The 13,475-nt window shown below is 44.5% G+C and overlaps 1 protein-coding gene across 2 annotated transcripts in view; it reads right to left on the bottom strand.

Moving 5' to 3' along the window:
- Nucleotides 1-1,075: 1,075 nt before the first annotated feature.
- Nucleotides 1,076-13,475, bottom strand: part of LOC120981975 (SLAM family member 9-like) — a 43,372-nt gene continuing 30,972 nt past the window's right edge. For both annotated transcript variants that reach the window (XM_040411805.1, XM_040411804.1), the window contains exons 5-9: nucleotides 10,422-10,480; nucleotides 10,115-10,201; nucleotides 3,143-3,226; nucleotides 2,716-2,799; nucleotides 1,076-1,232 (exon numbers count right to left, since the gene is read on the bottom strand). In XM_040411805.1, coding sequence (XP_040267739.1) covers nucleotides 1,227-1,232; nucleotides 2,716-2,799; nucleotides 3,143-3,226; nucleotides 10,115-10,201; nucleotides 10,422-10,480 — 320 coding nt within the window. In that variant the 3' untranslated portion in view covers nucleotides 1,076-1,226. The remainder of the gene's footprint in view (nucleotides 1,233-2,715; nucleotides 2,800-3,142; nucleotides 3,227-10,114; nucleotides 10,202-10,421; nucleotides 10,481-13,475) is intronic.

Here is a 13,475-nt window from a genome sequence, read left to right as displayed (position 1 = left end):
TAACTCATGTTAAATCCCCTGCATCCCCAACAACGCTGCTCTAGTGGTCCTGCGGTGATGAGCTGATGACTGCTGCTTGGCTTGAGCTGAGACTTCTGTGTAAGTTACAAGAAGTAGCACAGTTCTGTGGTATCTCAATATCACATCTTAGTTATATTTTTAGACTGTGGTTTTTTCGGGTGTACAGTTTTGTAGAATTTCCCAACCTTAGTTAAACTAACAAAAAACGTGTTAATTTTGGGGTCTGTCTTTGGCTGTGACTTTGGATGAAACATCTGAAGTCGATTCACATAAAACTTTGTTCTAATACTGTATGGAGCAGGAGCTCCGTACAGTATTAGAATGTATTGGCTCCGATGAGATGAAGTTATTACTTGGCGAAGTCTTGCGAGACTTCGCATAATAACTTCATAAATCAATTTATACTGTAAAAAAACATTTCCCGAACTCGGTTTTGGTTTTAAGGTATCACTGTGCCACAACACCAATGTCCCTTTGGAGAAGTAACTTTCAAGTCATTGTTTGGGATTGTTATCATTCACATCAGTCTCTGTCCCCAGTGGGGCTGACAGTTTTATTACATAAGCCCAATTTCTATAAACCTACCAGTGTGAATTTTTTGAATATATGAGCAACCCAAAGCCATCCAAGAGAACATCCAAACTTCATGTAGATTGTCCTTGGTCAAAATCACTCCACAGTCAAATCAAGAGGCAGTGGATCAGAAGACAAAACCAGGGCCAATCTTCTAGCCACCATGCAGACCTGACAACCAAGTTCCTTCCAGTCTTGCCATAATGCTTTGTTTTTGAAACATAGAAACATAGACGGTCCTAGCCGTCAGACGACAACGAGACAGTTTGTCGATGAGCTCATCCTTTATGTGCACATAAAAATTATTATTTTGTCATCAGCACCTCACTCTGTGGAAACAGGGGTTCTGCTGGGCCGACAATATTGAAAATAAACGATCATGTGAACAATCGTAAGTAGTAGTTAATTGTTCATGTGGTTGTTTGTTTGAGCAATTGGTAGGAGAGCTTTGGTTCATTCAGATTTTGGCTGGAGGGTTGATGAAGTGGTCAAAAAATTTCAGAACTTGTCCAAAACATTCCTGGTTATTATGAATCCAGTATAGACACCTCATCTGGGCTCTGCAACAATTGCTGTAGGCATAGTCTATAGGACACCATCTGATAATACCGTAAAGCTGTTTTATGTTCTCATCATACCTGTATAAAATACAAAATAGGCCCTCAGTGACTTTTACAGAAATTAAGACACATTAATACCACCTCTGGTACCAATCTCTAGACTGAGATATGTCCAACCTAGTCCACCGCCATCCAGCGGCAACAGATGGTCAGAATAGGGAGCCTGTTCCAGGCTGTTTCCATAGCTCCCAAATGAATGGGAAAAACAGTTCAGAAGAGCCCTCTTGACTGTTTCAATAGGCCCAACCACCTCTGGGTGAGATGGTTTTTGGAGAGCCAATTTTAGAAGTTCATCAAAGAGTATAAGCGCTTAAAAACATAGAATTATTACAGTTCCATACAAGCTCTAAGCTACATAAAGCAATCTATGAGGCCATACTGCCTGGAATACCATATGGAAAATGTGGCATCCTCCATGGGATGCCATATTACAGACATAGTCTCCTCTAGGAGGCACCTCTGGCACTCCAGCTGTGGTAAAACTACGACTGCCAAGATGTTCGCTTGGCTGTAATGAGAACTCAATAGAAATGAATGGAGCATGCTGGGAGTCGTAGTTTCACCACAGCTGGAGTGCTGGAGATTAGCCATTACGGATCTAGGAACTCTATGTGTCTCCATCCAGTCTCCACAAACACAGATCCTCACATACATGTGACCTTAGACTTTGATTCATAAAACCGTTACTGTATATCACTGTATTTCTTCTATTTCTGCAAGGTCTTTTTGTGTAAATGCCCTGACTCGTTGAGTTTTTTACATTTTCTCGTTGTTTTGAGATTATCTTGTACTCACAGCAACTTTTCACAACCCGTTTTCTATCTATTCTTAGCAATGTGTTTCCTGCTTCATTTTCATAATCTCAAGACATCTTACCACGCCACATGTATGGCCTTCTGAAAGAGTTGTTAAAGAAATGAATATGTTTTACTAAAAGGTGAATATTACAATTCTTTGGAGTTGAGACTTCAACTTGAAATGATGATGATAAAATGCTTTGAGATTACTTAGGGTATTTCCATACAGTAAAAATACACATAGGAAAATCCAACATGTATTTGACAGAAATCCAAGTCTGACCCTTTCTCTCGTAGATTTTTAGTTTGAATGCTGTGGACCTGATCACATTAAATGAGGCTAACCCAGTAGTTTCCCACCAGAAGCCATGGAAAAAGAGACATGTCCCTTCCTGACACGGATTTGAAAAACAGGGTATAACATATTTTTCCCCAAAAATACATAGACATTTTGGGATAAATAAGAGAAGTCATGTAGAGCTGAGTCTTCAATATCAGTAGGGGAGTAAAGAGCTTCATCAGTTCAGAGATAAAACGTGTCAGAAGTTTAGGTTGGGCTTCCATGTAGTAGTGTCGGGTTGTAGTGTGTGGTTTGCCAAAAATTGTCACAGTTTATTTTCTTCCTCATGTGCTTCACAGTGTACAGGACAATGACACACAGACACTTGGGGAACAGGACAAGGACACCTGGATATGTAACATACCTTGGGTAATGAGACCGTGCTGTAAACTGTTTCTACTGGATTTGCCTCTTTCTCGGCCAACTTCTTTTGAGAATTTTTTGTTTGCTGACAAAAAATAACACATGGGTAATGTTTCTGGTTATGACTTGTATCTTCTAACTTCAGTATTATAAGAGATAGATAGATATGAGATAGAGAGATAGATATGAGATATGAGATAGATATGAGATAGATAGATATGAGAGAGAGATAGATAGATATATAGATATGAGATAGATAGATCATTGCCCATATTTGGCTCTTAAGTGGATGATAGGGTTTAAATTATACATCTCTGTATCATACTAAGGACAGGACAAACAGGGAGGCACCGGCTGCAGCCAGTTGTCTTACCGCCTGCCACAGACACTTGGAGAACAGGACAAGGACACCTGGATATGTGACATACCTTGGCTAATGAAACCACGCTGTAAACTGTTTCTCCTGTTTTTGCCTTGTTCTCGGCCAACTTTTTGGGAGAATTTGTTGTTTTCTGACATAAAAATATGAAATATGAGGAATAAGTCTGGTTATTACTTGTATCTTATGTCTTCTATATTATAATAGATAGAGAGATAGATATGATATAAATAAATGATTAGATAGATAGATATGAGATAGATAGATAGATAGATAGATAGATAGATAGATAGATAGATAGATAGATAGATAGGAGATAGATAGATAGGAGATAGATAGATAGATAGATAGATAGATAGATAGATAGATAGATAGATATGAGATAGATAATGAGATAGATAGATAGATAGATATGAGATAGATATGAGATAGATATGAGATAGATATGAGATAGATATGAGATAGATAATGAGATAGATAGATAATAGATAGATAGATAGATATGAGATAGATAGATAGATATGAGATAGATAGATAATAGATAGATAGATAAATAGATAGATAGATATGAGATAGATAGATATTAGATAGATAGATAGATAGATAGATAGATAGATAGGAGATAGATAGATAGATAGATAGATAGATAGATAGATAGATAGATAGATAGATAGATAGATATGAGATAGATATGAGATAGATATGAGATAGATATGAGATAGATAATGAGATAGATAGATAGATAGATAGATAGATAGATAGATAGATAGATAGATAGATATGAGATAGATATGAGATAGATAGATAATAGATAGATAGATAGATATGAGATAGATAGATAGATATGAGATAGATAGATAAATAGATAGATAGATATGAGATAGATAGATAATAGATAGATAGATAGATAGATATGAGATAGATAGATATGAGATAGATAGATATGAGATAGATAGATAGATAGATAGATAGATAGATAGATAGATAATAGATAGATATGAGATAGATAGAGATGGCCTTCCGGGTCGCCCAGCAGCCGTTTCACGGCGAACTTTGCTCGTTCGCTGTTCGCCGAATGGGCGAACATATGGCGATATTCGCACTCGCCATATTCTTTTACCTTGTGAAGAACTTTGACCCATGACACGTCCATCAGGTGGTACAGGACAGCCAATTGAGACGTTTCAGCACATGGACACACCCCCTACCTTATAAATAAACCCGATCTGGCCACCATTTTACATTCAGTCTTTTGCCAGTGTAGGGAGAGGTTGCTGTGTGGAGCACGGACAGGCTGTTAGGGACACAACGCTAACTAATAGGGCCACAAAAGTCCTTTTAAGGACTGGTATAGGTGCGCTATCGATAGGTGTGACTTACTGAGGGGTGTGATATACTTATAATATACTTTCTAACAGAGAAAGTATATTATAGTGCAATTGTATTGTGCAGCAGTTGTGTGCGGTTCTACTGAGATACAGCAGCTACACAGAGGGACAAACGCTCTAGGAACAAATCATTTCTACTGGTGCGATTTACCAGTTGCCCCCCAAATAATCTGATTGAAGCAGGGGTGTTATATACCAATAATATACGTTCTATATAGTGCATTTAGGTAGTGCAGCATTTGTCTGCGGTTTTGCTCCGTTACCGCATCTACACAGAGTGACAAACACTATTGTAACCAATAATTTCTACTGGTGTGATTTACCATTTTTTGCCCCCCCCCCCCCGAAAAAACTGATTGAGGCAGGGGTGTGATATACCTTCTTCCACAAATACTGCTCTTCTATAGGGACTTTTGTCCCAGGGTCATTTTGAAAATGACAGGCAGAGGAAGAGGCAGGCCATTCCGCAGGGGTGGTAGGGGTCGGGCAGGTGCACCAGGCTGGAGCCTAAGTGGGAAGTTGCAGAAGGTGCATGCAGTTAACTCAAAGGACGCACCAGACTTCCGCTTCTGCACCCTCATCATCCTCTCTATCTGCACCCTATTCACTCTCGGCATTGTGCACCCCCAAAGACACCACCACCACCATATCCCCTCCGCTCGAGTCAGAGGAATTATTTTTCCATCCATTCCCAGACCTTACCAATGCACAGCCATTCTTGGCATCGGATGAGGAAGAGGAGGTAGCAATGGCCGCCACCCAGCGGTCTGACGACAGCACCCAGATCAGCCCAAGCAGGGTGGTCCCCGCTGTTGCTGCCTACTCCGAGATCTCTAATGTCAGTGGTGGTGAAGGTGACGTGTCTATGGACATCGCGTGGGTGCCCACAAGAGAGGAAGAGGAGGGGAGTTCAGAGGGAGAGACGGAACAGCAGATAGGGAGGAAAAGGAGGAGAAGCAGGCAGAACTCGCAGTGCACAGGAGGCAAAAAGCAGACTGCTAATGTATCTGGAACGAGCCATCCACCATGCACGGTCATATCTGGCGCTCCCAGGACGCCGGCACATGGCTCCGCAGTGTGGGCTTTTTTTTAACGTGTCCGCTGCTGACAATAGTGTTGCCATCTGCAGCCTGTGCTTGTCACGGTGGGGAGTGGGGGTAACCCCCCACCGTGCGGTGTCAAAGGGATCAGCCTGGCCAAAAGGAGTAATAAGGGAGCAGGTCACCTCCTACCGCGTCCCTAATCTTCTCCCTGACTCCTCTCCGTATGAGCGGACCCCGAGGGTAGGACAACTCATACTCAGGATACCTAGAAACCCTAAGTCGCCCTGGTAATCCCTCACTTAGGAGCAGGGGAGAGACAACCTGTTCATCCCAGTCATGGAGGAACAGGAGTCTCTATCTGAGGCCAGGCTGCAAGGAGAGGGGAACACATACAGCTATAAGGAGATGGCAGGTAAGTGAAACCAGTAAGGCTACTTTCACACTTGCGTTGTTCTTTTCCGGCATAGAGTTCCGTCACAGGGGCTCTATACCGGAAAAGAACTGATCAGGTATGTCCCCATGCATTCTGAATGGAGAGTAATCCGTTCAGTTTGCATCAGGATGTCTTCAGTTCAGTCGTTTTGACTGATCAGGCAAAAGAGAAAACCGTAGCATGCTACGGTTTTATCTCCGGCTAAAAAAACTGAAGACTTGCCTGAACGCCGGATCAGGCATTTTTTCCCATAGGAATGTATTAGTGCCGGATCCGGCATTCAGAATACCGGAATGCCGGATCCGTCGTTCCGGTATGCGCATGCGCAGACTGAAAAAAAGGTGAAAAAATAAATGCCGGATCCGTTTTTGCCGGATGACACCGGAAAGACGGATCCGGCATTTCAATGTATTTTTTCGACTGATCAGGCATTTTTAAGACTGATCAGGATCCTGATCAGTCTTACTAATGCCATCAGTTAGCATACATTTTGCCTGATCCGGCAGGCAGTTCCGGCGACGGAACTGCTTGCCGGATCTCTCTACCGCAAGTGTGAAAGTAGCCTTACACACTTACCTGCCACAGACACACTGACTGGAACCCGTGCACAAGTGCTGGTGTCCACACCAACATTAAAAGGACACAGCATACACCACAAACCAGGATAACCATAGCTGCAATAAACGTGAGACACCATAAGAACATCTATGACCACAAGGGGGGCCCTCACTGGACAGATGGAATATGAAGACCAGGAGGATAGCTCCAGCACACACCATGGCTGGAGTACCCCCCAGCTTCAGGCATCCAGCAGAGGCTAAATAGCCCAAGCAGCCGCACCCACACACACATAAACCCAGTGTTAACAAAACACTAGGAAGGGAGTTAACCCTTCCAACACCAGACAAGGGAAGGAAGCCACTTAAACGGGAAGTGCACACACAAGCATAGGAAGCTACACGTTGCCGCCGGAAACAACATGCGTGGCAACCATGTCATGGCAATCACCCAGAAGGCCGAGACCCTGCCACCGCATGCTCTAACAGCAACACGTTGCCGTGGGCAACCGCAAGTGTGGCAACAGTGTCACAGCGTACACCATAGGCCGTGACAGTGCTGTCAACACATAAGTCCCAGTAAGCCCAACACTCACATAGGGACGACCGCCTTAAGAAGGCACCTTGCCTCCCATCACCGAGAACAGTGGGAGCAACGCCGTCAGAACCCACAAAGCCACACTCCCGGAGCTCCCCGTCCTGCCTCTTCTCCTTCTCCACCGTGCAATCGTCGCATTCATCTGGCAAAAGGCAGGCTTCCTTGTCCAAATGTTCGAGTGAAAAAAGTTGATGATGCCGGATAACCCTCTTGCCCAACGGCTGACAGCTGGCTTGTCAGAACTGCTAGCCCGCCAACTACTGCCATATAAACTGATGGACTCGGAGGCCTTTAGAAAATTTGTGGCCATTGGAACACCGCAATGGAAGGTCCCCGGAAGGAAATATTTCTCAGAGAAGGGCATCCCAGAGCTATATGGCCACATTCAGCGTCAAGTGAATGTATCTCTGGCACACAGTGTCGGTGCCAAGATACATCTGACCACAGATGGGCAGGGAAGGTACATAACTTTTACTGCCCACTGGGTGAACCTTCTGACGGCCATCAAGCATGCAACCCGTGCCACCTGTGTAGATTTGGTATTACCGCCATGGATTGCATGCAGGCCTGCCTCTTTTCTTCTCCTCTTCCTACTCCATCCTCCCTGTCCTCCTCGGCTGACTCCTCCTTTTCCGCGGCTACCATCTTCCGCTGTGCCCCCCAAGCTCCCCAGAACCTGATCGACGTGGCAGGTGAGACGTTGCCATGCTGTGCTGCGTCTGTTGTGCCTGGAAGCCAAGAGCCACACCGGTCCTGCACTCCTTTCAGCTTTGCGGCCACAGGCCGATCAGTGGCTAACCCCGCTTAATTTGACAGTTGGTAAAGTGGTGTGCGACAGCGGTGCCAATCTGCTGAGCGCGCTTTAACAGGGCAAAATGACACACGGCACGTGCATGGCACACATCCTGAACTTAGTCGTGCAGCGATTCGTTGCCAAATACCCCGGGGTCCAGGACGTCTTGCGGCAGGCCAGGAAAATCTCTGGCCATATTAGAAGATCTTACATGGCCATGGTTCGCCTTGCTGATATTCAGCAGTGACACCACCTGCCTGTCAGACGTCTGATTTGTGACAGCCCGACGCGCTGGAACTCCATCTTGTATATGCTCGATAGGCTGCTCCAGCAGAAACATGCAGTTAACGACTACCTATACGAACTCTGCAGCAGGACAGGTTCTGGGGAGCTTGTTTTTTTTTCCACTGCACCAGTGGCTGCTCATGCGCGACGCATGCAGACTTTTGCAGCCATTTGATGAGATCACCAAACTGGTCAGTCACAGTCAGGGTGCCATCAGTGACATCGTACCTTACGCCTTCTTTCTGGAGCGTGCATTGCGTCGTGTCATTGATCAAGCAGTCGAGGAGCAGGAAGATGAGGAAGTCGCAATGCTGGATGAATTCCTAGGGGGGGCTACGCCATCTGAGACAAGTCAGCAGGAGTCTGAAGACGAGTCAGAGGAGGATGGTGCCTGGGCGGAGGAGGAGCAAGAAGAGCAGGCTTTAAACTTTTCTGGGATCCCTGGTGTTGTCCGTGGATGGGGGAGGAGTACGAGGCCGACATTATCCTGGATGATGAGCAGGAGCCAGGCCACTACACCGCTTCTAGTTTAGTGCAAATGGGGGCCTTCATGCTCCAGTGTTTGAAGAGGGACCCCTGTATAAAAAGAATAAAGGGCAAGGACCAGTACTGGGTGGCAACGTACTTAGACCCCATGTACAAACACAAAATGGCGGAAATGTTACCACCATCACAGAGGGCTGTCAGAATGCAGCACTTCCAGGCCTTGGTATCATTATCTGGATGGCCATAACTGTATCCCTTTCCCTGCCCACGCCATCCTTTTTTAGAAGTGGCATTAACGGGAAAGATATGCAGATTGCGGTGCTAAGGACCTTTGCGCCACAATCTGTGTCAGAAATACGCCTAACATAGACGTATTTCTATATAATAAATAATCACCTAATTGTATTATTATTCGGGGGTAGGGCTAATATCTTTATATTATATAGATTCTAGTGTATTATACTGTGTCCTGTATTTCCCAGTAGAAAATGATCCTTGGGAAACACAGTCCTCATCCCTGACCACCAGGACCAGGTAGCGCTCTGTCAGTACATGGCGCCCTCCCCATCCGCCACGCTGCTCCGATGTGTACTGGTGCTTATTCTGACACAAGGGCTGGGTTCACTGCCTATTTTTGCCATCCATTTAATGCCAAAAATGTATACGTTAACAGATGCCTCAGACTGATGCCATACAGTGGCGTCCGTTCACCATACAGTTCCATGGTAGAAAAAAATTTACGTTAACGTATGCATTTTTTTAATGGACTTTGTATGCATCAAACCAATAGGAAATAAAACATTTCTAGGCTGCAGCAGGGCACATTTTTGAGAGTTTCTCTTTAAGACGCATAAAAATGGCCCCTGATTAAAATACATATTTTTTGTGGGAATTTTTGCCAATGATCCCCCTCTGGTATGTCACTGTCCATGTTGTGGGACTATTTGTAAGTGTTTGCTTGCTGAAAATATGAGCTGAAGGTTTTTTTGCCATTAAAGTGAATAGGGCCCGCCGCGAACTTGCGGTTCGCAAACATTTGATAGCGTTCGCGAACCGTCCTGGCCGATGTTCGTCCATCACTATAGATAGATATGAAATAGATAAATAGATATGAAATATGATAGATAGATGATAGATATGAGATAGATAAATCGCGCAAAAAGGGTGCAACTACATTGTGACGTGTCACGTGGCGTTCACGTCGCAGCACTGTCACGCAACATTTTTTAGTCAATGGCGTCTTATTTTCAGTGATTTACTCCCCAGGAAAGGTAATTGTACATTGTAGTGTTTCTTGTTGGGGTCAGCCGCTCACTTACAGGGTCGCTGCCTCTAGGTGGTGCTAGAGAGGATTGTCCTCCTAACTGGGGAGGCATATCTGGCACACTCAGGGGACTTCACCTATAAGAACCAGAAGCTTTCTGGATAACATACGTACCTTGGCATGCTGGACCTCGCTGTAGAGACTTACAGATCCTTGATTCTCTCCTTGACTCTCATAATAAGGATTTTGAAGGCCTTCCTCCTAGTCATAAGATGGTTCAGTAATTAACAGGAAATTCTCTGGTATCTCTCAAAGCATCCTTGGCCGGGTAACCACATAATAACCAAAACCCAGATTCATGGAGGACATAGGAAACACTATAAACATAGTCAAATAATCCAAGACACAACCTACAATCACATCTGATCAGCTTCACATTTTCTAGATATTTTACATGACTGGATAAATAGGGGTTTATAACCTTAGCGTACTCCGTTGTCGTCATCTCTGTCCTTGTCATTTCAGCTTTTTGGCTTTTTCCTAAAACAAAAGTAAGAATAACAAATCAAGGGGTAATTTCACAAAAAGTATGACTGTGCCATGAACAGGGTATGTTACTGTATGTGAAGAATTACTGCAATATACTGTATATGCCCTAAAAATATTTTTTGTTTACACATTACATTTTCCGCTGGTGTACCGCCCTCTGCTGTTTCTCCTGCGGCTGAAATTCTGGTCCACCTTCTCCTGCAATCAGTCGTGGACTAACATGCCCAGTAGCCACCCTGCTCAGACACTTTTCATTCATACATCCCTACTTTTCAGTTCCTAATATTACAACACCAATTCCAAAAAAGTTGGGGCCCTGTCTAAATTATAAATAAATGATGGGGGCTGGCACCGCTGTGATACACCCCAATTCCCGAGGGTGAGTGCCATGCTTCATATTATTTTGGAGTAGAAACAGAATTCAATCATTTGCAAATCTCATAGATCCATATTTTATTCACAATAGAAGACATATCCGATGTTCAAAGTAAGACATTTTACAAAAAAATAATCTCATTTAGAGCCGGAGAAGCAATTTGCAATTGAGTCACATGACTTGGTATAAAAGCATGTTAGAGAGGAAGAGTCTCTTAGAAGCAAAGGTCAAGGAGAGAAGTCCTCACGAGCTCAAGAGCACTTCCAGAATTTATCGTCTGTGACCACAATTTGTTGTGCAATCCACAAATGCAAGTTAAATCTGTATCAGGCAAAGAAGAAGCCATATGTCAACACGATCCAGAAATGCCACCGTCTTCTCTGGGCTAAAGCCATGTCCTGCAGTGTCCATCCAGCTTGTTGTCAGCACACAGTTCAAAATCCTGCATCTCTGATTGTCACAGACTTACCTGTCTGGGCTCCATCGGCAAGACCTCTAGCTTTGGCGCAAACGCACTGGGAGAGACGCCTTGCTAAGCCATGCCCCCTGGGGATTCGGCAGCATCCATAGCAACAGGATGCAGTGTTCTGTTTCTCCCCGCATATGCTGGAGGAGACTAGCAGTGGGATGATTGCTCAGCTGCTCTATTCCTGTGTACTAGTGTCTCTGACTAATGGAGAGTCATGATCTATCAGATTCTCATCATGGACTTGGTGCTGTATTAAAACCCTTCCTGGCCATACACCAGTGCCAGTGATAGTCTTGTTTGGGCTCATGAACTAGGTTCCTGGTTCTTGGATTTATTTGGATTTGTTTGTGCTTTTGACCTTGGCTTGACTTTTAACCACTCTCTGTCTCACTTGATTTGTACTGTCATCCCGTCTGGTATTTGATCTTGGCTTGTCTTTTGACCACTCTTTGTCTATAATTTTTGGGCTGCGTTGTCTTCCTGAATCTGATCCATTTTGGTACACCTATCCCTGTGTGCTGTTTTTGTCTCTTGGTGTTTGTCTGTCTCTGTATCTTAGTAGCATAGAGACCGTCGACCAGTTGCAGTCTTGCTACCTAGGGCTTAAACTGCAAGCAGGTCAGGGCTCACTGTCTGTGTCTGTCCCTACCTACAGGTGTTACACTCATAGTATAAGGTTGCATTAGTTCCTATAGCGTGGACAGCTTACACATCTGGAAAGGGGCTATTAATGCTGAACGGTATATAAAGGTTTTAGGACAACATATGCTCACATTGAGACAACGTCTCTTTCAGAGAAGACCTTACATATTTCAGCAAGACAATGCTAAACCACACACTGCATCCATCACAACACCATGGCTTCTCAGAAGAAGACTCTGGGTGCTGAACTGGCCGTCTGCAGTCCAGACCTTTCACCAATAGAAAACTTCCAGCAAAGAAGACACAGGACTGTTGAGTAACTAGAATCCTACATCAAGAATGGGGCAACATTCCTCTCCCAAAACTCCATCAATTGGTCTCCACACTGTCCAGACGGTTACAGACTGCTATTAAAAGAAAAGGGGATGCTACACAATGCTAGACATGGCCCTATCCCGACTGTTTTGAGATGTGTTGCAGCCATCAAGTTCTAAATTAATTTTTCAGGAAATGGTAAAATGTCTCATTTTCAACATCTGATAGGTGTTCTATGATCTACTGTGAATAATTTATGGGTCTATGAGATTTGTAAATCATTGCATTTGGTTGTTTTTTACATTTACTTACATTTTACACAGCATCTCTACTTTTTGGAACTGGGGTTGTATATACAGTAGCTATACCTCTTTCTAGGCAGTGGAGAAGGAAATTGTGGGGATGTTGGAGGAAGGGGTTAACATGAGCTGACTGCAATCCCTTCCTGGGAGATAGTAAAATGTGGCCACAGGAAGAAAAAGGCGCTCATAGGGTAAGGCCTCCTGCACACGACCGTTGTGTGCACCCGTGGCCCGTTGTGCCGTTTTCCGTTTTTTTTTCGCGGACCCATTGACTTTCAATGGGTCCGTGGAAAAAACGGAAAATGCACCGTTTTGCAGCCGCATCCGTGATCCGTGTTTCCTGGCCGTGAAAAAAATATGACCTGTCCTATTTTTTTCACGGCCAACGGTTCACGGACCCATTCAAGTCAATGGGTCCATGAAAGAACACGGATGCACACAAGATTGGCATCCGTGTCCGTGATCCGTGGCCGTAGGTTAGTTTTTATACAGACGGATCCGAAGATCCGTCTGCATAAAGCTTTTTCAAAGCTGAGTTTTCACTTCGTGAAAACTCAGAACCGACAGTATATTCTAACACAGAGGCGTTCCCATGGTGATGGGGACGCTTCTAGTTAGAATACACTACAAACTGTGTACAAGACTGCCCCCTGCTGCCTGGCAGCACCCGATCTCTTACAGGGGGCCGTGATCAGCACAATTAACCCCTTCAGGTGCGGCACCTGAAAGGGTTAATTGTACTATCATATCCCCCTGTAAGAGATCAGGGCTGCCAGGCAGCAGGGGGCAGACACCCCCCCCCCCCTCCCCAGTTTGAATATCATTGATGGCCAGTGCGGCCTCCCCCCCCCCCTCTATTGTAATAATTCGTTGGTGGCCCAG

The sequence above is a fragment of the Bufo bufo genome, chromosome 11 (genome assembly GCF_905171765.1).
Source record: "Bufo bufo chromosome 11, aBufBuf1.1, whole genome shotgun sequence".
Classification (NCBI taxonomy): Eukaryota; Metazoa; Chordata; class Amphibia; order Anura; family Bufonidae; genus Bufo; species Bufo bufo.
Note: the sequence above shows the minus strand (reverse complement) of the source record. Positions and strands in the feature narration are given on the sequence as shown.